The 24,981-nt window shown below is 37.9% G+C and overlaps 1 protein-coding gene across 11 annotated transcripts in view; it reads left to right on the forward strand.

Moving 5' to 3' along the window:
* The window catches only part of GRIA3 (glutamate ionotropic receptor AMPA type subunit 3), a 322,070-nt gene that overhangs the window by 169,299 nt on the left and 127,790 nt on the right, over positions 1 to 24,981 (forward strand). For all 11 annotated transcript variants that reach the window (XR_012429864.1, XR_012429865.1, XM_074029201.1 and 8 more), the window contains one exon: positions 4,199 to 4,252. Coding sequence is in view for 9 of the 11 variants with exons in the window: in XM_074029201.1 (XP_073885302.1) it covers positions 4,199 to 4,252 (54 nt within the window). In the remaining 2 variants the exon portion in view is untranslated. The remainder of the gene's footprint in view (positions 1 to 4,198; positions 4,253 to 24,981) is intronic.

Below are 24,981 nucleotides of genomic sequence, written 5' to 3' on the forward strand. Positions count from 1 at the left end.
TTCTTTGACAAATAATTTGATGCTATATGCATGGCTCTGTGTGTTAGTATGTAAGAGCTCCTTCTTCTGCGAATGAAACTCTGCTGTTAAAGCTTCAGTGAATAAGGATTGTGGCTTTTTTTTCTTTCAGATCCTATATGTGAGGATTAAAAATAAATTTCCTTAAAACAATAAATTTTATCTACATTTCACACATTTCCCCTTATTACATTTAATATATCTGCTATCATATCAAGCCATCCATCATTTCCAACAAATCTTACAAAAGCAAAGTGAATACAGAACACGGATTTGGAAACTTGCTATTTCTTCCTTAAATTTCATGGTCGACTGTGTAAACAGCTTTTATACTTGAAGTTCTGCAACTAATTCAGAAAGAGCTATTATAATTACTGTAAAAGCAAAGTTGAATATTCTCTCGGTTACCAAAGTCATTAAGTAACAGGGTACAATTCATGCCTTGTTCATCATAACAGATGGAAAGAACAAAGATTTAGGACGAGCTGAATAAGAACCACTCCCATTAACTAGTTTCATTATGCATCGCACTAAGTACAATCCTCCCATCCCACCCTATTCTCACAAGCCCTGTACCAAAAATTCAAAAAAGGGAAAGACCGAGAGCAAAACATGACACTTTTTGCAGTGAGGCCTCCTTTAGCTCACATCAGTAGGATCACAGCTGCTCCATGTAAGTAAGATTTCAAGATAACTGCAATTTACTGTCTTAAGTATTGGGACTTTCAGCATTTCTTACGGAAACCTTCCTGAAAATATGCATATCCTTGGGTTTTTCAGCAGAGATTACTGAACACAATAAAACATAACCTGATGAATTAGGTAGTCACAAGGAACATCCATGATTATACTGTGCAGTAGTATGATGTTGTCTCCTTTTTTCATCCCTTCTTTCTCCTTTAAGTCAGTCTGTCACTTCCACTGCTACTAATACCTCTTTCTAATATCAGTCCCCCCCACACACACACACGCCTTCTAGTTTGAAGCTTTTAATTTACTGTGAACTGGAAAACGAAGATTGGTAAGAACTATATATTAAGTAAGAGTTAAGGCACTGAAAGCAAGGATGAGGAATTAATTATGGGCTTCAATGCATCAGCTTTGTGACACTTTAATGTTCCTATCTTTAGATAAGCTTCCTATCCCAGTTTAAAGCTAAATTTTGAAAGGGTGATGTTATAAGAGAGCTACCTTCAAATAAGTAAATTTGTTCTGAGCAGACCAAAGTGGGCCTGAATTAAAGTAGGTATCTTGATAGCTCCAAGTTTTTCTGAATCTGAAAAACAATGTCTCAATGAATGACCCCTTCCCACATTTATATAGCATCACACACTTAAATAATGGACATTTCAAACTTTTTTTTTTTTTTTTTTTTTTTGAGATGGAGTTTCGCTCTTGTTGCCCAGGCTAGAGTGCAATGGCACGATCTCAGCTCACCACAACCTCCGCCTCCCGTGTTCAAGTGATTCTCCTGCCTCAGCCTCCCGAGTAGCTGGGATTACAGGCATCCACCACCACATCTGGCTAATTTTGTATTTTAAGTAGAGACAGGGTTTCTCCATGTTGTTCAGGCTGGTCTCAAACTCCTAACCTCAGGTGATCCGCCCGCCTTGGCCTCCCAAAGCGCTGGGATTACAGGTGTGAGCCACCGCGCCCAGCATCAAACACTTTTGTAGACATTATCCAGTTCGATCCTGGCAACACTTCTGAGATAGGCAGGGCCAGATTATGGACAAGGAAATGAAGGCTCAGTAATCTGCCCACAAACAAACAATTAGCAAATGACAAAATTGGGGTCCTGGGTCCTCATTTGCTGCTCTTTTCACAACACTGATGTCTTCTATTGCTCCCTCTCACCTTCTCTACGCACAAAAAAAAACCACTAAGCTCTGCCTCCAATGAGAAAGACGTATTCCTTTTCCTTGGATTCCTTCCTTATTTCTCTCTAAGCTCTGCCAGACGTCTTTAAGAATATTGCTCATTTTTCTAGCAGAACTCAAAACCCTCTGGTTTTATTATGTTGAGAGTTGTCAGTTAATTAAAAATTCAACAAATGTATGGTCCCAACTTGCCACCAAAAGTTAACAAATGTCACCAGCAAGAATGTCTCTCGCAAGCGGACACTGAAGAATACATCCCAGAAGATACCTAACAGCTCATTTCGTGTCATGAAAACATGAGAAATCACATCCTCAAGACATTCGTTAACCTTTCATTTCCTCCATAAATAATCAGTCAGAAATGTGGCTCATAATTTAATCAAAAACTATGCTCTCTTGTCCTCTCTCTCTCTCTCTCACACACACACACACACACACACACACACACACACACACACAAACACATATACTTAAAATGACTTGTTGAAATGACTTGAGGGCTGTAATGCCAGCATCATAGTCAAATGTATGGTTCCACTTCTCTGGTCAACTTAAACATTGCCTCCTCCATAACGACTTCCCTGTTCATCTCAGGCCTTAAATATCTCTTCCTCCTCTTGTCCAAGAATTTATAGCAATTACTAGCATTTGCTACTTAGCATATATTTAGAAACCATGTGAAGTACTGCCAAGAGTATGGGTTCTAGAGGCAAATGGACCCAGATTTCCAGTTTTACCACTTCCTAGCTGTGCGGCCTTGGAAAACTTACATAAACTCTCTCTGACTGAAGTTCCTCATCTGTAAAATGAAACTAATGATACTTAATCTGTTAAACTGTTCTGGGGATTAAATACATATAAAGCACTTAGCACCATGCCTGCATATACTAAGCACTCAAATAAGGACAGGTAGACTTATTATTACAACCTTTCATGTATAGTTCTGGTTTGATATGTGTGCAATTTTGAGGCCTTCTCACTTTGTTCTAAACCCTTTAATAGCTGCATCCAGAGAGGAATTTATCATAAAGCTTAAACTTAATGGCCCCTCACTTGCACAGCTTCTTTCCAAGGCCTTGTTCCAAATTATGACATTCATAATTTTATAGTTTTTTAAAGAAAGATCCTAAAATCGCATTAGCTTCAGGCCAGTACAAAACCTGGTTCCACCTCTGGTTGTGTCTTTAACCTCTATGTTATCCTGTTCCCTCCATGGGTACTCATTGTAGTACTTTGCACAGTCAGTACTCAATAAAAATCCTCAATTAACCAGAATGTTTCCTGAATTTGGCTTCAAGGAAATAAACATCAATTATTTAGTCAAAAGCTTCTAACTTCTAAACAACACATTTGGTTGGAAAATATTCAGTCCACTCACATATTTTGAGATAATGAAAATGTACTTTGTGAACTGTACAAAGTACAATTTTATTAATACAAAGCCTATTATTAGACTTTGTACTAATATAGCATTATTCATAAAAATTATGGTAAGAATGATGATGCTGAGGAAGGGTTTCTCAACCTTAGCACTACTGACATTTGGGCCTGAGAATTCTTTATTGTGCAGGCTATTCCAAGCATTGTAGGATGTCTAGCGACAACCCTGGCCTCTACTCACTAAATGCTAGTAGCACCCTTCCCAGTTGTGACAATCAAAAATGTCACCAGGCGTTGCCAAGTGTCCTCGAGGGGAATCCCTCCTCAGTGCCCCAAGGCATCACGATCAGCACCAAAAGATGTACAAACGATCACAAATCTTTCATACTAAAGCAGGAAAAGGAAGATAAGCATTTTAGAAAAGTTTTCAATAAGCAAAAGCAACCTCAGTTAACCTGAAAATCCCATTAACCCCATTCCTTGAATATTCTATTCCCTTAGCATTCCAGATAACCAAAAAAAAAAAAAAAAAAAAAAAGTACTGTACATTCTATTTTCTACTTTGTATGCAAAGTTCAGCTGATTTTCCATCTCAAAAGCTAAGTACACAAATCAAGTTCATGGGTTGGGGATCTTCAGCTTCATCACTTTTGCCATCTATTTTAAGTGACAGTGATACTACTGACCTGGAAGTTTAGGGAGCTTTTTTCCCCTTGTTTTGACATTTTAACTTTGATATTAGCATGTCTTCCTGTTTTATCTAGTTGAAAGCAAAATGCAACAACAAGAAATCTGATCCAATTAACTGTGATTTTCCTGTATATAAAAGATCTAACATTTTGTTCTAGCCACCCCACTGATTGTGCAATTGAAAATGCCCTTCTTGAATAAGCAATATGTCTTATTTCTTCTTTCTGCAGGTTGTGATCCTGGGGAAACACTCAAGAGGTTACCACTACATGCTCGCTAACCTGGTAAGAACAAGCAAGTGTCCCTGGGCAATATATCCTATTTAGTTTGCATTGTTCTGTAATCATCCAAAAAGGAAATACATGAAGCACCTAATGCTTTCTCCAGAAACTTGGAGAAATGACTTAGTAAATACCAAAACCTGAATGCAATAGCCTTGCTTTCAATTATGCTGTCGTTGTTTTAGCTGTGAAGCAGCTATATTCTTTCCTAATTTAAAAAATAATTTGATATGATTCTTTACTTGTTTTTAGATTCAATTTCGGTTTGAAATGTAAACTATTTTAATTGGGTTTGAAATATAAACCATGGAATAGGGGACACAGGAAACTGACTCTTTCCCAATTGATTCAAGTATATGTGCAGATCAGTACTGCATTTGTCCTTTCAGAAGCAGACCACTACCAAATCTTTTTGAGCCAGATGTCAGAGTAGGTTTCAACATGGTACATTATATGACCCCGCCAAAGTGTATAGCCACATTTCTACTTACATAAAACACAACTTGAATGTTTATTTTCAAACTTCCCATGCCTTTAAAATTTGTGACTCTGTAGAAGCTAGTATTTCATTAAGGTTATTTTATACATTTTCTTTCTCTGGAAGGACAATTTGTTTAGGAATTAACAAAACTGCTTCTAAATTGGTAATATCTGTTTGGCAGAGGTTCTGAATAATACCATCTCCATGAAATGAAAGAGAAATGTTAAATTATCACTATAATACTAAAAATCTATTAAAGTTATTACATGAGTTCTAACCCCAATTTTGTTTCATTAGCACAACGGAATTATGATCATTATAAAGCTCTTAAGCCAAAAGAATAGAAACAAAGGTGAAAGATTATTGTAATTATATTCTTATATATTTTAATCAAAGAAATATCTTATTTTTTTAATAATGAATCTTTTTTAAATGAAAAAGGAAATGTTACTTAAACCTCTTTCTTAGGAGTATGTGCATTCAAACACTTTATAAGATGCAGATTAGAGCTACTGCTTTCAAATGTAGTGTGCATTTTTCTCCAATAATTTGCTCTAAGTGGAGCACTTCAGTCCACTTTGGGAATAAATGAATCTACTCTTTTAGGAGAAGAAATCTTGATTCTTAAATTGCATCCATATATTTTCAATATGGTTTTTAGGCAACCAATAAATAAAGGGTTTTTTTTAATGCAATGGAGGTTAGACTGTGGCTTGTCAGGATATATGGATGTCACAACAAGGTACCTGTTACAGTTATTGATGACTTTTTATCATTACTTTCTCACCAGTAAATATTTTGCTCTCCTTCTTTCCTTCCTTTCTGTTTTCCTTCCTTCCTTTCTTCTTTCCTTCTTTTCTTCCTTCATCTCTTTCCCCTTTCCTTCTCCTCTGATTTGTATGTCCTAGAAAGCAGCAAGGTTTATAGCACAGTGTTTAAAAATGCAGGGTTTACCAATCACTGACCCATACCTGAGGTGACTGTAGGTAGTATACACATGCAAACTTTTTTATTTTAATGAAAATATATTTCCTTACTATGTATTAGAAAAATATAAAGCTAGCGCATCAAAATTGAAATTTTATAGATATTATTACTGCAAATAGGGCTAACATAGAGATATAACAAAACATAAAAATATGTTTTTAATGTTTAAGTAAACAATAGCAAGGGGGATAAAGAGATATAGCAAAATCTGGATTTTGCATACATGGTTGTTATTATACATGAATAAGTTTGAGATATAACATTGAACTGGGGGTCAGAAAGTTTGGGTTGTCAAACTGATTTTGCTACTAGCAAGGTAAGGGATCTTGGGTAAGTCACTTCACCTCTAACGACTGTGTTACAATTCCCTTACTTTAACACTCAGGTGGGAGTAGTGGAGGGCAGTCATTGACGTGTTGGGTGGGTCATTTGAAAGCAGATAATAATTAGAAGTGCAAGATATTTATTGGGAGTAACACCTGTGAAAGATAAAAGGGAAAGGGACATAAGTAGGCAGGGAGAGCTTCAGACCACAATACAGGTCTATACCAGTAACAGAAGGGAAAAGGAAGCAAGTTTAATAGGAAAAGCTTCAGACTGTAGTGTAGCACTCATAAAATCTTGGCCAACACAACTAGGAGATCAGTGTAAAACATAGCTCATAGAGGAGTCCTATGCTTCTTCCAAATGGCAAGTCATTGCATCCCGACTTTGCTCAGTCATTAGCTGGCAGCAGCCCAGAAAGCACACACCTTCCACTTGAAAACCGAGGCAGATCTGAAGGTACCTGAAGCTGGAGGTTGTCAGTTAACTTAATTCTTTGAGACAAGTTTTGCCTTAAAGGGCCATCTGAGCCGTGCATAAGAACAGCTATCTCAGTTGGCCTACCATGACTGTAAAGGCCTTTCCCATTCTGTAATTCCAACTGAGTCTCCTTATTTCTACTGACAAACTTTTTTTATTTTTTTCATTTTTGTGGGTACATGCTAGATGTATACTTCTGTGGCTTACATGAGATATTTCATACAGGCATGCAATGCACAATAACCACACCAGGATAAATAGGGTACCCATCATCTCAAGAATTTATCCTTTGCCTACTGACAATCTTTTAGATCAGCTTTTATTGCAATTTTGAGATCCAGACCTGACAAAAATTAAAGTCTGTGAAGTGATAGAACTGAAAGAGAAAATCACTAGGACAAGGTTGGGGAAAGGAATGGCAAACTGAATCCTATACACACAACTCAGAATTATGAGACTTTGGGGGAATGTCTACTACAAGAACAAGCAAAGTCTGTTCCTTCAAAAAGAAAGTAATGTATAGTATCATGTCAGTCTGAGTAATGAAAATGTGATTTCCTTTACCATGCTTTGAGTTGCCACCCCTTTCTCTTCCTTTAGTGACCCTCTTTTCATTTGAATTCAGCCATGTAAGTCCCTGTACTCTATATCAAATTGCATTTGGGCAATAGAGATAGGAGCTGCTGTTCATCTCTGATGATAATAATAATGAGACAAATTATCCCTACTATGGTCCATGGTTCCCAGTTTTCTCAAAGCAGATAAAAATTACCTCAAATGCCTCCATCAAAGACACACACACACATACAGAAAGAGAGAGAGAGAGAGAGTAAACCAAAACTATTTAGAAGTAAGTTGGATGGTCAAGAAAAGGGGAAATGGAAATAAGAAGATGTTTCCTTTCAAGATGAGCCAGCTGGATGTAAGCTGAGGATGGATATCTATATACAGAAGAGTAAAGTCCAATGTGAGTCTTGGTGTTACAAACAGCACAAAACCACTGCTTTCTTCTACAAATGTAGAGTCAAGAATACTTAAGCTACTTAACTAAGCTTCCTGGGATCACTTCCTGCAGTTCCCTTTGATACTGAGCTCTGTCTATCTGGCAAAGACTTCTTTGTACATTTACATGGAACATCCCCTGGTAGCAATCCTAAAGTGAGAAGACTTGGATATTCCATGAAGGCTTTAACAAAGGCCTCTCAGAGGTCAAGATGTACATTTCAGAGTGGACAATGAGCTGCAGAAAATTCTAGCTTGTTGAAATCCCAAAAAGAAACAGAAGATTACACCAGGAGTACAACCCAGAGATGTGATCTACTCAGGCCAGAAGTGGACATCCCAATAGAGCAAGTAAGTCTCTTACAAATTCTTGTATCAGTTGATGATGTCATTTTTTTGGAGTTGTTCTGTAATTAATTGTTGTTTTCTCTTCTAGGACTCTCTCTAACATGGCGCTGTTTGTCAACGTTAGTCCCAGAGGTAGCCATCATGTGTACAATCTGTCAGTCAAGCAGCCTCTCAATCTCTCATGGTAAGGTCCTGGATCCGGATGCTTTACCCTGCATTGTCAGGCATGTTGTGTAAAGTGATCTAGTTTTTCTCATATATGTCAGTAATGACAGCTCAGTTACTGTGTGTAGAGCCCTAGAGTAATATTAGGAATAGATGCAAAGGCAGGAGGCAGTGTGGTATAATAAAAAAATAAAAATTAAAAAAAATAAAGCACGAGGCTAGGAGGTAGGAGTCAGGTTTGAATCCCAAGAATTCATCTAACTACCTATATGGCAAACGAAACCTCTCTGAACCTGATTATCAATCTGTAAAATGCAGAGGTAGACAAGATCAGTATTTCCCAAAATGTACATGAGATGATTTTAGATACTACACAGCAAAACTTCTCTTTTAACTTATTAGTTTTGAATGTGTATTAAATACATATTAGAAAAACAACTATCCCAGCAATTCTGTGATTTTATAGATACCATTCTTTAGAATGAGGCTAAAGTAGATATGTAGATAAAAGAAACTCAGTCAATGTAAATAAAAATATTAAGTAAATTTATAGTTCAGATGGTCTACCTATATGGCAAAAACTGAAAAGGTGGTATATTAATGACTAGAATTTGGAAAATAAACCACTGTCACTTCAAGATCTACATTTCTTCCCTCTTGGAGTTCAGTTTGGACCAGGGCAGGCCAGGAGTAAGGGTGTAGACCCATCATCTGGGTGAATGCTGAGGACACAAACAGGGAAGCAAAACCAGAGCCCCATTATTCTTGGGGATATAAAGTTAAAAGGTAGACTAAACCTTTAAAATCAGTCCAAGTGGGCAAAAACCAAGAGAGATATGAGTATTCTTAGTCAAGTTTTAAACAGAGCTGGGGATCTGAAGGATCAATCAAAAACAGCCTAGCAGATTACACAGGGCAAATTGGATCTGGATTGAATGATCCAACAACAGATGTTCATCACTCCCCGTATAAGACCAAAAACAAAAACAAGACAAAACAAAAACCCACAAACAATTGAAGTGCCCAGGGGAGAACATGAGCCATAGCAGGGCTCATTCAGTGTTGCACCAGTTAACCACTGCCTTAGAAGACCTGACAGTTTCTCTGCCTAGGTTGAGACTGGTACCAGAGTTGGAGACAATTGCTGACCTTGTAAGTGGAGGAATTTAGGTAATGTCTGCTGTTAGCAGTAGAGAGCTACAGGCAATCAAACAGGTCATTGTGCAAAGAGAGAAAATAGAAGAAAGTTCATCTATCTTATATTCCTTTCTGATGTATTAGCTGTTTTCTTTAGACTTTCATTTAATTTTCTCAGAACTTCTATGAGGAGAGACTTCTTGTCCACCCACCTCCCTAAGCCTTTTACAGATCAGAAAATGGGCCCAGAAAATATGTATAATTTGCCCAAAGTCTCATAGCTAATCCATTGCCGAACTAGGTTTTCTATCTAGATTGGTAACACTCTTAGCAGAGCACCTTGCTTTTCCCACTTTACCCACCCAAGCTTCTCAGTGAGATAGAAAGCCAGCACCACAAAGGTCACATAAGAGCATTCGCAAAGACACAAATGTAAATAAATGAAGCACAAGCTCTAAATTTATGAGGATGAAGTGATCAGAGATAAAAAGGGCTTTTAAAAACAAGAACACCTTGGGTCGGGTGTGATGGTTCATGCCTGTAATCCCAGCACTTTGGGAGGCTGAGGTGGGTGGATCATGAGGTCAGGAGTTCGAGACCAGCCTGGCCAATATGGTGAAACCCCGTTTCTGCCAAAAAAAAAAAAAAATACAAAACTTAGCTGGGCATGGTGGCATGCACCTGTAGTCCCAGCTACTTGGGAGGATGAGGCAGAAGAATTGCTTGAACCCGGGAGGCGGAGGTTGCAGTGAGCTGAGATTGTGCCACTGCACTCCAGCCTGGGCAACAGAGCAAGACTCTGTCTTAAAAAAAAAAAAAAAAAAAAAAAAAAAAAAAGGACAACTGTGAATCTGGGTTTGAAAAAACTATCCCAACATGAACTGTATCTTAACAGGCATCAATTACATCCCCATCACTCCCTGTGCCAACCGCTTTCCTTCCCTCTTCTCTCTCTCTCTCTCTCTCACACACACACACCACACACACGCACGCGTGCCTGCACACACACACACACATATTTTCATTCCCCTTTTTTCTTATGCTTTGTCTTCTTCTCCCTCCTCATCCAACCTCATTTATGCCAGAAAATAACGATGGAAGGGGGTACTAGATGACATCTAATTTCTCCAAAATTTTACTAAAACAAGAGTATTACTCATAAAATTGAACCCAAACAGGCAGCCAGGAGCTTCAACAAGCTTGAGGAAGTGAACTCTGCAGCTTACAAGATCTCAGAATGTACCTGAAAAAGACAAGGGCCTGTTTTGCTTAGAGAGAAAACAAGTCTAAATAAGATTTAGTTATGCTGTTTTGCTTGCCAATAACAACTATTCCCTTCTCTCTTCCCCTTCCAGGTCTTCTTGTTCTGTTCTCTACTTTCCCTTCCTTTGTTCTGACATGTTTCATGTTCTAAATAAAAAATTCAAATGCTCAAACCCACATGTTGTGATCACTGACACCTCAGCAGATGGCATGTAAACACAGAGCTCACTGGGCTGGAGCCTGGCTTTGCAGGCAAGAGAGGTGGGCTTGGAGGTAAAAATTCCCACTGGTCCCAAATGTCAGGGAATCCAGTCACCTCTCCTGGTGCACAACTTCTCTGGTAGCTCAGGATTCACTTTCTTCTCCAAATGGAAATGGGATATAGAACACCAAGGGAATGAGGAGTGGGGACTGGGCTGGGGTCCAACTTCCTGCCATACATTTCGAAAGCCACAGGCATTTGTCAGCTTAAAGTAGCGAACTCTGAGACTCCTATTCTCTCTCCCAAAATGCCTTTAATTATAGTCAACCATTGCATTTTGTCTCTCTTCTCTCTCTCTCCCCTGCCTGAAATTAACAAGGAAAGATCATTTCCTACCCAATATTATAACAAGATGAATTAAAAGCATTTTATCTTCTCCCCAAGCTCTCAGATTATGTCCTCTAAAACAGTGCTTCCTAAACTCTCTGTGAAGAAGAACCAGTTTTTCCCCCCAAGATCTTCATGGACCAGTAAACATGCAACAAAAATAAATTACTTAAAAAATGAAACAAGCAAAATAAAGATATATAAAATATAAGTTCAATATTTTTTAGCATTATATTCAACAGCCATTATATTACCCTGTCAAGTTCCTATGAAGGTTGATAAAGACTTACCCTCCGTTTCTTTCCTTATATCATCTCAGACTGGTAACAAACAATGAACCAGCACGAGTCTGCACACATTTTGAGCAGCACTGCTCTAAAGGTCGTTACAGTAAGTTTTTTCTATATATACCACTGTATGTCCAACAACTTGTTCACTGCACAGCAAGGAAAACAGAGTGTAGTGTCCTTAAGAACCTTGTAATTGTATTGTACAGACCAGAATTGCATGGCTTATGATAATTGCCATGGAGATAGAACAGGTGCTAGGACAATGAATAAAGAGAAGGCAGATTGTGGAAGTCAATACTGTGGAAGCCTGCATAGTGTGGCCAGAGAAGGCCTTTCAGAAAAGGTGACTTTGAAACAATAATCTGAAAGGGGAGAAGGATTCAGCTACATGACCAATCAGGGAGAGTCCATTCATAGGGAACAGTACATGCCAAAGTCCTGAGGCAGAAAACAGCTTGATGTCTTCCCTGAACAGTCAGAAGGCAATTTTGGGTAGAGCAGAATGAGTGACAGGACAGACTAGATGCCAGGTGGAAGAGTTTTACCTTTCTTCAACAGCAACAGAAGGCCCATTGAAAAATTTCAAGCAGGGAAGGGGTATGATTTGATTTATGCTTTTCTAAAAATCCATGTCAAATGGATGAGTTTTGTGTGATATAAATTATACCTCAATGAAGCTGTTAGAAAAAAAAAGAAAAAGAGAGCGAGAGAGAGAGATCAGTGGCTATTTCCCCATTAATAGAACTTATGCCACATTGTAATTATTTATTTATTCATACAAATAACCCCCACTGAAATGAAGTGCCATGAGGGCAAGGACCAAGTTTGAGATGGCTCACCATTGTAACAGCTAGCACTTAATAGGTTTCTAAGTATGTTTGTTGGTCAGACTGGAGAATAAAATCATGAGTGAACAATATATGCAAATTGTACTCAAGTACTAATTTATATGGTGTAATCTTCAACTCTACACATTGTACCCTCCCAGGAGGATGGATCTGCTTTCTAGAAAAAGACTTGTGTCTCTCATTAGCAACCTGACAACTTGAATCACCACAATTACTATGCATTTCTTTATTGAAGCATCACCCAGATGAACAATTCAAATTGCACTAAAGGCAGAGTCAGTCTTCATCCAAAATGTGAGATAGATAGTTGTCTTTGGCAGCCTTCCAACCCTCATTCTACTGTTTTTATCTTTCTTATAGGCAAGCCACCTTTTCTCACCCATAATCTATCATCAACTCCTAAAAGTCACCCAACTTAAGGATCCTGTCTCTGTTTTCCTCCCTGTACAAAATGTGCCCTAGTAATAGTACTGTATGAAGGAAAACTCCACATCATATCTTGTAAATAAATGCACTTAATGTAAGCCTTGGATATATTTATTTCCAACTCTAAAATATCCACATTTCCAAAAGTAAAGTGAATTTTAGTATGTGAAAATCAACAAAGATGGGGGATAATACCAAAGTCATTTGGATCTTTGGAAGACTGAATTGTCTGGCTATTCTCAAATCATGGACGGTCTGTGTTTGGATGACAGTTGTGTAACCAGTGTCTATGTGAAATATGGCTTTGGAGAGTTAATCAATGGAAGCTTACAAGACCCTGCATAAACTGCTTAGGCATAAAGGTCATGTTGGTTTCATATAGCTGCATTCAGATGTGAGCAAACGTGCACTGATCAAACAAACAGACATGATGTGATTGAGATGTGATGCAATTTATGAAATATAGCAGAATCTACGAGTCCAACTGGGTAGTTTCCATTTCAGAAGAATCACTTCTGGATATTATACCCATATTTCTAACAAATATCACCATTGTTGCACAGAAGCAGTCAAGTGTACAGAAACTTGGAATGTAGAAAGTGAGAAAGCAGAATTTCAATTCACCCTATCTATGAGCAGTAGGATTGCCTCCAATCTGTCCCTGCCTTCTCTCATATCTTTTAATCTCTTCCCACTGCACACAAAGATTACCGTTCAAACCAAAGGAAAGGATACTAACATGACTAGCCAACAAAACCATCAATTGCAACCAAATAGAATTGGTGAAATGCAAACAGCACTAGAATTCGATAAGTTTAGTCCAAGCACACAAAAATCATTGAATATATAATCATCCCTTAATTATTAAAATCCTTATGAAATAATAAGATGGGCTTAACAGAAATTCCATAGCACAACAGGAAATTTGAGACCTTAGAGTCACTTAACACCTATGTTGTAGAGTATACACATATACTTATTGCACAGAAGGCATGTGAAGTCATGCAATAATAAGACAAAAATCCATAAACAGTCATCCATATGTACAATAGCCTATGTAATCATTGGGAAGGGGGAGGATAAAGGAGCACAATTAGCCCCCTTACTACCTAGTAGAAGATACAGGGACAAATTTGATATAGATGTTCTTAGCTATTATTTCACTAATTAAAAATGTTAGCAAGGATGCAGAAAAAAGGGAATGCTTGCACATTGTTAGTGGGAATCTAAATTAGTACAGCCATTACGGAAAACAGTATGGAGGTTCCCCAAAAAACGGAAAATAGAACTACCATATGATCCAGTAATCCCATTGCTGGGCATATATCCAAAAGAAACAAATCTGTATATTGAAGAGTTATCTGCACTTTATGTTTATTACAGCACTATTCACAATAACCAAGAAGTGGAATCAACCTAAGTGTCCATGAACAAATGGATAAAGAAAATGTGGTACACATACACAACAGAATGCTATTTAGTCATAAAAGGGTGAAAATCCTGTCATTTGTGACAACATGGATGAATCTAAAGGACATCAGGTCAAGTGAAATAAGCCAGGCACAAAAAGACAAATACCACGTGATCTCATGTATATGTGGAATCTTAAAAAGTTGAACTCATAGAAGTAGAGAGTAGAACGGTGGTTACCAGAGGCTAGGGGGTGAGGAGGGAGGCAATGAGGAGTTGTTAATAAACAAGTACAAAGTTTCAGACAGGGAGTAGGAATAGGTTTTGAGATCTATTGCACAGCAGAGTGCAATAATATTGTATCATATATTTCAAACTAAGAGGGTAAATTTCAAATGTCTCACCATAAAAAAATTGTAGGTGAGCAAGGTGATGGGTATGTGAATTTAGCTTGATCTAATCATTTCACATTGTATATGTATATCAAAACATCACATCGTACCCCATAAATGTACACAATTATGATTTGTCAATCAAAATAATATTAATAATAAAAAAAGAAAGAAAGGAAAGAAAAGAAAATGGTTCTTGAAGAATGAAATTTCAATAGAGGCACCTAAAGTTGTAAGTAATAAAGTAGGGGCCCTTTGTAGGCAAAGAGAACAAAGATACCAATGTTAAAGAGTGCATGATGTGGCTAGAGCATGAGGTCTGTTGAAGGAAATGGTGTAGATGAGGCCAGGGGAGCAGAAGATAACAGATAATAGAAATCCTTGAAAATGAAGTTAAGATATTTGGCTGTTAATAGAAAGTAGGGACTCATTGCAATCCTTTGAAAAAGGAGTCTTATACTCTAACTGGTATTTTAGGAAGGTAAATTTATTATGTGAAGAATAAACTGGAGAGGGGGAAAAAAAAACAGAAATCAGAGCACCAACTAGGAAGCTAGGACAATAATCTAGGCCAGTGGTTCTCAAACCTGCTTGTACCTCAAAGTCACCTGTTGAATTAGATACTTGGGCCTCATACTCCATAAGTCTAAATTAGAGAAAGGGATACAAAAATAAGAGATTTTAAAGGGATGTAATCACCTTGCTTTGGGGCACATTCTTTTTTTTTTTATTTTTTTTAAGTGAAAGCAAGTTTATTAGGAAAGTAAAGGAATAAAGAATGGCTACTCCATAGGCAGAGCAGCCCCTAGGGTTGCTGGTTGCCCATTTTTATGGTTATTTCTTGATTACATGTTAAACAAGGGGTGGATTATTCATGAGTTTTCTGGGAAAGGGGTGGACAATTCCCAGAACTGAGGGTTCCTCCCCATTTCAGACCATATAGGGTAACTTCCTGACGTTGCCATGGCATTTGTAAACTGTCATGGTGCTGGTGGGAGTGTAGCAATGAGGACAATCAGAGGTTGCTCTCATTGCTATCTTGGTTTTGGTGAGATTTAGTGGGCTTATCAGCAAGTTCTTTATGACCTGTATCTTGTGCTGACCTCCTGTCTCATCCTGTGACTTAGAATGCCTAACCACCTCGGAATGCAGTCCAGTAGGTCTCAGCCTTATTTTACCCAGCCCCTACTCATGATGGAGTTGCTCTGGTTCAAATGCCTCTGACATTTCTCTCCTTCCTTCTATAAGAGAACCCTTAATCCTAAGGGTTGTAGAAGGACAAAGATTCATCTTCTGTAACTTCTTTAGGTTGAATAGGGCAATGATATTCCTGCTTAACTATTGGTTCCCTTGCATTTGGGGTAGAGAGGAGCTCAGTCAAAAAGCTGACTTGGTATGTCAAGGGCCATTTATAACTCTTGAGTTCCAACAAAAGGTGATATCTGGAAAATTATTAAGTGTTCAATTTAAGAGAACATTGAGTAAGCTTATCCTGCATTCCTACACATAGAGTGTAACAGCAATATATTCCACAACAGTAAAGCAAAATAAGCAAAATTATCCCAGGTAAACTAAATAAGAAGGCTTTCCATGAACTGGGAAACTGTTGGAACCAAGCTGATATGGGGTTGCTAGCTGACTTCAGTATGTGGGGCACATTCTTTTTACACACATGGAATATGGGAGTTAATTTAGTCAGTAGGTGGTTAGAGAAGGGAGTTTTAGAGTATATGAGAAGGTCTACTTGGAGAGTCATTGGTATCTTATTCAAAGTGAATTCAGGTTGAAAATGTCAAAATAAAATAAGAAATGAATTTGTTTTACAGACTCTAAAGCCTCAAAACGTAACAAGTTCATTTTCTGAGGTATTTGTGTGGTAAATGTCATCCTTTTGAAAAAGTAGATTCTCAGAGCCCAGCTTTATGAAAACTCATGACTATCCCCATAGTCAAACACTCAAAATTAAAAACATAAAAAGGCAAATAAAAAAGAACAAAAACTTCTAATGTCTTTGGGTAGATGAGAAATGCCAGAAGAAAGAACTTGTTTTCAAGCAGAAAATGAACTGCTAAAGTAGTCTATGATTCAGTGAAGGGAGAAAGCAGTTGCTGTAAAACAGCTTAAACAAAAGGAACCACTGTTTCTTGCAAAAATATCAAGTCTACTGAAACACATTTTGTTTTTGGCAAAAATGTTATTTTAAAATATATTATTTTAATAGCAGATGAAGTTCAGTGAGGAAATAGAATTCATGACACAGAAATTTCCTTTGAAGTCAAACTTGTTTAAAAATGCATCATGTATTAAATAGAAAGATGTGGGTTCTCTCTTTATTTATTTATTTATTATTATATTTTGTGTTCTAGGGTACATGTGCACAACTTTTTTTTTTTTTTTTTTGAAACAGAGTTTTGCCTTGTCGCCCAGGCTGGAGTTCAGTGGCATGATCTCCACTCACTGCAACCTCCGCCTCCTGGGTTCAAGCAATTCTCCTGCCTCAGCCTCCTGAGTAGCTGGGATTACAGACACCCACCACCACACCAGGCTAATTTTTGTATTTTTAGTAGAGACGGGGTTTCACCATGTTGGCCAGGCTGGTCTGGAACTGCTGACCTCAGGCGATCCGCCCACCTTGGCCTCCCAAAGTGCTGGGATTATAGGCATGAGCCACTGTGTCCAGCCTTCTGGTTTTTTTGGAATAGTTGCCATTGGAAGAAGTGCTCAGGTCAAGCATTTAAACCCTGAAACAAAAGTCAGAACAAACTAAAAAGACTTAAGAACATGAAACCGAATGTCAACTTTGTTTGAGCCAAGGACATGAATTAAAAAGTAAAAACTTGTAAAATCATTTATCATTTATTTAAACTAGTAATTATATACTTTTTTCTAAAGACTTGGATTTTCTGATAATAAAAATATCTGTCTGTGTTCACATATATTGCTGTCTGGTCACTGTTCTACTTCTACTCACAACAGCATTCATTATACAAGGGAAAAAATGGAATATAGGGAGGAGGCTGGACTGTGGGACAGAGAGAAGTCTGAGTGACAGTAATTGGAGTGTGTCTGATAGGCAGATGCTTCATGGGACTAGTCAGAGCTGATTGGCTGAGGGAGCTATGTCCCACTCATGGGTGTTATTATCAGAGAGGAGGAGTGAGGATGGAACTTTCTGGAAAGGTCACATGATAAAGAGGACCAGTAAGAGGTAAATTCATGAATGGAGTCTGAGCCAGCTAGCTATGGAGAACAATTTGACAGCTGGCAGGCAGACAGGTAGGATATGTACCGTTCTCTACTGCTCCCTACCGCTTAAAACCCCATCTCTTTCTTCTTTTACCTCTCGGGTCTGGGTATTGAAGGCCTAATGCTGCCTCATTCAATTTTTACAGAAGTCTTAGGAAACTGGGGACTCTAAATTCCCCCACATGGTGAACTGTGGGTGGCCATCTCCAACTGCTGGTGATGCCAGAAACGAAGGCAATGGGGAACCAGGAGTCAATACACACCTTCCTTTAGCTAGAAGCTCTCTCCTAAAATATTCTCTACATATTACCCCCACCCTTTCCCTTTCCACTTTTACCTAATGGCTTTCAAGTGATAAAAACTGTGTGGGCAATTTTACAAAAGTTTCAGAAAGGCCAGACACTTCAATTTCTCAAAAGAGTGGAGTGGCAAGTCCCACTGTAGATCATAATATAAGAAAAAAAATTGGCCAAGAGCTAGGAAACTCTAATCATTTAGCTAATCATTTAGCCAGATTATATGAGCATTTAACCAGATATTCATGTAATAGCCATCTCTACATTCCTTAACCTTCTCCTGGTAGAGATTGGTGCTGGATAGCAAATTCTGTTACAATAATTTTTTGGTAGGGTTTAAGGAAAACAGGGGATCAAAATTCCCGAAAATGCAGACTTTGGGTGGCAAACATCAAATAAAATTTACCATAAGGGAAAAAAAAGCAAAAAGGAGCCACTAACTTTTAATATCTCCCACCCTTCCACTCTCTCCTCTCCTCCTTTCCCCTTTTACTTACTGTATGTATGATACTCAGATCTATTGATTTAATGTCTTAACAGAGGTTTTATGGGAATTTTTCCTCAATTTTCCAAACTCTAAGGACTGCAAATTGGAAGCTCATAAAAGGAAATCTAGCAACAGGCTATGAGCAAGAATAATCATTTTAAATAAAAGAATAGGCAGAGGAGAGCCAAGAGCCAGGCAACCTCTGTCCCATAGGCAAAACATCTCTCTTTTTTGTAGGCTAGTCGAGTGCAGCAGTGGGAGTAGAGAAGGCACTAGAACTTCTCTCTTAATACAACTATGCCTGCCATTCATCCCTTTTTTCCCAGTTGCTAAGATCCTCAATTCCCTGTCGAAGATACGCTGGTCAGCTCTGCTGAATTAGTGTCTTTGCTGAGATGATAGGGAGAGTCTGGCCTCAGTTTTAAAAACGTTGTGTGCACTGTGCTTGTCCATGACTCCAATAGTGTCTAGCAATATGTGAAAGAAAATAGAATATATTTTAAAATGATAGAGTAGAGGTGGAAGGTGGACTGAGAGCCAGATACGTCTGCCTCTCAGCCAGCAACTGTCTCCGGACTTTCTTCTTTCTACTACTATTCTTTACCTTTTTCTTTCTTTTTTTTTTTTTTTTTTTTTTTTTTTTTTTTTTTTGAGACGGAGTCTTGCTCTGTCGCCCAGGCTGGAGTGCAGGGGCTGGATCTCAGCTCACAGCAAGCTCCGACTCCCAGGTTCACGTCATTCTCCTCCCTCAGCCTCCCGAGTAGCTGGGACTACAGGCGCCCGCCACCACGCCCGGCTAATATTTTGTATTTTTTAGTAGAGACGGGGTTTCACCGTGTTAGCCAGGATGGTCTTGATCTCCTGACCTCGTGATCCGCCCATCTCGGCCTCCCAAAGTGCTGGGATTACAGGCTTGAGTCACCGCGCCCGGCCTTACCTTTTTCTTTGATCTGTTTACCTATTTGATCTGTATGGTGGCCATTTCTGTTATGTTAGTTGTTTTACAGAGGTTTTAGAGCTACGTGGTATTTATATCCAAACTTGAGTTCAGTGTGTTATCAACTCAAAAAAAGAAATCTAGCAAGAATTATGGATAAGAGAAATGCCTTAAAAATAATGAGATTCTAGGTGAATAAGGACCAGGAGCCAGCCAACTTCTGCTCTTAGACAGGATCCCTACATTCTACCAATGACCTTAATCCCTTTATTTTCCTTTTATCCTCTAGGTGTTCAATGGACATTTCCACTGCATTAATGTCTTTATAGAGTGTTGAGTGGGACTTGGGTTCAGTATTCGCACCTGCAATTCACAAGTGATCAGCCGAAGAAGTGAAACCTAAAAAGAATTTATGAACAAATGAAATGTCTTAAAGATATTGTGATAGGAGGCAAGACAGGATTAGGAGCCAGCAAGCTGCTGTCCTTCACACAAAAGTAGTCTTCTAATAAGCCCCTTTTTAACACACACCCATCCTACTCTTCCTTCTCCCTCTTACTTCCAGGATATAGGGTGGTCACTGCTGCTGCATCAGTTACCTTCATGAAATTGTTGGGAGACTCTAATCTCAGTTTTCTATACACTGCTGCTTGTATTTACTCATGTCAGCTACAACATTTAGCAATATGTGATGGAAAAGACAACATGCTTTGAATCACATTAGAAGGTACACAGGGAAACCAAGAGTAAGCCAACTTCTGCCCAATAGTCAGCACCACTCTCCTGCCTTCCTTCACTCTGCCAATGACCTTCATACATTTGTTTTTCCCATTTCCCTTTCAGGTTTTCAGTGGTCACTTCTGTTGCATTATTTTATTTATAGAGAATTCACTGGGGCTTGGGAAAATATTCCCACCGGAATCTCTGCAGGTAATCAGAAGTAAGGCCTAGGAATAATGTATTTTATTTTGTTTTTAAGGGTTTTTTTTATTTTTATTTTTTGTGGATACATCATAGGAATATATGTGTGTGTGTATGTATGTGTATATTAAGAAAGTAAAGGAATATGTGTGTATGTGTATATTATCATGTAATATGTAAAATATATCACATACCCCATATATAAAATATATGTTTAATATTATATATTATATTATATATTACTTTATATATATGGGGTACGTGATATATTTTACATATTACAGGCATGCAATGTATAATAATCACATCATGAAACATTGGGTCTCCATCCCCTCAAGCATTTATCTTTTGTGTTAGAAGCCAATTATCCTCTTTTAGTTATTTTTAAATGTATAAGTAAGTTTTTATTGACTATAGTCACCTTGTTGTGTAATCAAATACTAGGTCTTATTCATTCTTTCTATTTTTTTAAATTAATCATCCTTACCTTCCACCCACCCACCACCACTCCCCTTCCCAACCTCTGATTACCATCCTTCTCTGTGTCCATGAGTTCAACGCTTTGATTTTTAGAGCCCACAAATAAGTTAAAGCATGTAATATTTGTCTTTCTGTGTCTGGCTTATTTCTCTTAGCATAATGACCTCCAGTTCCATCCAAGTTGTTGCAAATGACATGATCTCATTCTTTTTTATGACTGAATAGTACTCCATTGTATATATGTATCACATTTTCTTTATCCATTCATCTGTTTGTGGACCCTTAGGTTGCTTCCAAATCTTGGCTATTGTGAACACTGCTGCAACAAACCTAGGAGTGCAGGTATCTCTTTGATATCCTGATTTCCTTACTTTTGGGTATATACCCAGCAGTGGGATTGCTGGATCTTATGGAAGCCCTATTTTCAGTTTTTTAAGGAACCTCCAAACTGTTTTTCATAGTGGTTGTACCAATTTACATTCCCACCAACAGCATATGAGGATTCCCTTTTTTCCACATCCTCATCAGTATTTTTTATTGCTTGCCTTTGTATAAAAGCCATTTTAACTGGGGTGAAATAATATTGCATTATAGTTTTGATTTTGCATTTCTCTGATGATCAGTAATGTTGAGCACCTTTTCATATGCCTGTTTGCCATTTGTATCTCTTCTTTTGAGAAATATCTATTCAAATCTATTGCCCATTTAAAAAATTGGACTAAATTTTTTTTCCTATAGAGTTGTCTGAACTCCTTATATGTTCTGATTCTTAATCCCTTATCAGATGAGTAGTTTGCAAATTTTTTCTCCCATTCTGTGGGTTGTTTCTTCACTTTGTTGGTTGTTTCCTTTGCTGTACAGAAGCTTTTTAACTTGATGTGATCCCATTTGTCCATTTTTGCTTTAGTTTCCTATGTTTGTGGAGTGTTACTCAATAAATTTTTGCCCAGACCAACGTCCGGGAGATTTTCCCTAATGTTTCATTGTAGTGGTTTCATAATTGGATGTCTCAGATTTAAGTCTTTAATCCATTTTGATTTGATATTTGTGTAAAGTGAGAGATAAAGATCATGTTTTGTTATTCTACATATGGATATCCAGTTTTCCCAGCACAATTTATTGAAGAGACTGTCTTTTCCCCAATATATGTTCTTAGCATCTTTGTTGAAAATGAGTTAACTTTAGGTGTGTGGATTTGTTTCTGAGTTCTCTATTCTGTTACATTGGTCTATACATTTTTATTCCAGTATCATGCTGTTTTGGTTACTGTAGCTCTGTAGTATAATTTGAAGCCAGGTAATGTGATTCCTCCAGTTCTGTTCTTCATTCTCAGGATAGCTTTGGCTATTCTGGGTCTTTTGGGGTTTCATATAAGTTTTAGGATTGTTTTTCCTATTTCTATGAAGAATGCCTTTGGTATATTGATAGGGATTGTATTGAATCTGCAGATTTCTTTGAGTAGTGTGGACATTGCAACAATATTGACTCTTCCAATCCATGAACATGGAATATCTTTCCATTTTTTGTGTGTCCTTGCAAATTTCTTTCATCAGTGTTTCATAGCATTCATTGCAGATATCTTTTACTTTTTTGGTTAAGTCGATTCCTAGGTATTTAACTTTATTTGTGGCTATTATAAATGGTAATTTTTAAATTTCCTTTTCAGATTGCTCATTGTTGGCATATAGAAATGCTACTGATTTTCATATGCTAATTTTCTATCCTGCAACTTTGTTGAATTCGTTTATCACTTCTAAAGTTTTTTGATGAAGTCATTAGGTTTTTCCAAATATAAGATCACATCATCTACAAACAAAGATAATTTGGATAATTTGACTTCTTCCTTTCCAGCTTGGATGGCCTTTATTTCTTTTTCTTTTTTCCTTTTTCATATATATATATATATATATATATATATATATATATATATATATACTTGAAGTTCTAGGGTACATGCGCACAATGTGCAGGTTTGTGCCATGTTGGTTTGCTGCACCCATCAACTCATCATTTACATTAGGTATTTCTCCTAATGCTATCCCTCCCCCAGCCCCCCACCCCACGACAGGCCCCAGTGTGTGATGTTCCCTGCCCTGTGTCCAAGTGTTCTCATTGTTCAGTTCCCACCTATGAGTGAGAACACGCAGTGTTTGGTTTTCTGTCCTTGTGATAGTTTGCTCAGAATGATGTTTTCCAGCTTCTTCCATGTCCCTGCAAAGGACATGAACTCATCCTTTTTTATGGCTGCATAGTATTCCATGTGTATATGTGCCACATTTTCTTAATCCAGTCTGTCATTGATGGACATTTGGGTTGGTTGCAAGTCTTTGCTATTGTGAATAGTGCCGCCATAAACATACGCGTGTATGTGTCTTTATAGTAGCATGAGTTATAATCCTTTGAGTATATACCCAGTAATGGGATCGCTGGGTCAAATGGTATTTCTAGTTCTAGATCCTTGAGGAATCGCCACTGTCTTCCACAGCAGTTGAACTAGTTTACACTCCCACCAACAGTGTAAAAGCACTCCTATTTCTCCACATCCTCTCCAGCATCTGTTGTTTTAATGATCGCCATTCTAACTGGTGTGAGATGGTATCTCATTGTGGTTTTGATTTGCATTTCTCTGATGACCAGTGATGATGAGCATTTTCTCATGTGTCTGTTGCCTGCATAAATGTCTTCTTTTGAGAAGTGTCTGTTCATATCCTTTGCCCACATTTTGATGGGGTTATCGGGTTTTTTTTTCTTGTAAATTTGTTTAAGTTCTTTATAGATTCTGGATATTAGCCCTTTGTCAGGTGGGTAGAATGCAAAAATTTGCTCCCATACTGCAGGTTGCCTATTCACTCTGATGGTAGTTTCTTTTGCTGTGCAGAAGCTCTTTAGTTTAATTAGATCCCATTTGTCTATTTTGGCTTTTGTTGCCATTGCTTTTGGTGTTTCAGTCATGAAGTCCTTGCCCATGCCTATGTCCTGAATGGTATTGCCTAGGTTTTCTTCTAGGGTTTTTATAGTTTTAGGTCTAACATTTAAGTATTTAATCCATCTTGAATTAATTTTTGTATAAGGTGTAAGGAAGGGATCCAGTTTCAGCTTTCTACATATGGCTAGCCAGTTTTCCCAGCACCGTTTATTAAATGGGGAATCCTTTCCCCATTTCTTGATTTTGTCAGGTTTGTCAAAGATCAGATGGTTGTAGGTGTGTGGTGTTATTTCTGAGGCCACTGTTCTGTTCCATTGGTCTATGTATCTGTTTTGGTACCAGTACCATGCTGTTTTGGTTACTGTAGCCCTGTAGTATAGTTTGAAGTCAAGTAGCATGATGCCTCCAGCTTTGTTCTTTTTGCTTAGGATTGTCTTGGCAATGCAGGCTCTTTTTTGGTTCCATATGAACTTTAAAGTAGTTTTATCCAATTCTGTGAAGAAAGTCATTGGTAGCTTGATGGGGATGGCATTGAATCTATAAATTACCTTGGGCAGTATGGCCATTTTTACGATATTGATTCTTCCTATCCATGAGCATGGAATGTTCTTCCATTTGTTTGTGTCCTCCTTTATTTTGTTGAGCAGTGGTTTGTAGTTCTCCTTGAACAGGTCCTTCACATCCCTTGTAAGTTGGATTCCTAGGTATTTTATTCTCTTTGTAGCAATTGTGAATGGGAGTTCACTCATGATTTGGCTCTCTGTTTGTCCGTTATTGGTGTATAGGAAGGCTTGCAATTTTTGCATGCTCATTTTGTATCCTGAGACTTTGCTGAAGTTGCTTATCAGCTTAAGGAGATGTGGGGCTGAGATGATGGGGTTTTCTGAATATAGAATCATGTCATCTGTAAACAGGGACAATTTGACTTCCTCTTTTCCTAATTGAATACCCTTTATTTCTTTCTCTTGCCTGATTGCCCTGGCCAGAACTTCCAACACTATGTTGAATAGGAGTGGTGAGAGAGGTGGATGCCCTTTATTTCTTTCGTCTGATTAATCTAGCTAGGACTTTCAGTACTATGCTGAATAAGTGAAAGTGGGCATCCTTGTCATGTTCCAGATCTTAGAGGAAATGCTTTCAGTTTTTTTTTTTTTCCCCCATTCTGTACAATACTAACTGTGGGACTGTCATATATGGCTTTTATTATGTTGAGGTATGTTCCTTCTATACCCAGTTTTTTTAGGGTTTTTATCATGAAGGGATGTTGAACTTTATCGAATGCTTTTTCACCATCTAT

This window comes from Macaca fascicularis, chromosome X (genome assembly GCF_037993035.2).
Source record: "Macaca fascicularis isolate 582-1 chromosome X, T2T-MFA8v1.1".
Classification (NCBI taxonomy): Eukaryota; Metazoa; Chordata; class Mammalia; order Primates; family Cercopithecidae; genus Macaca; species Macaca fascicularis.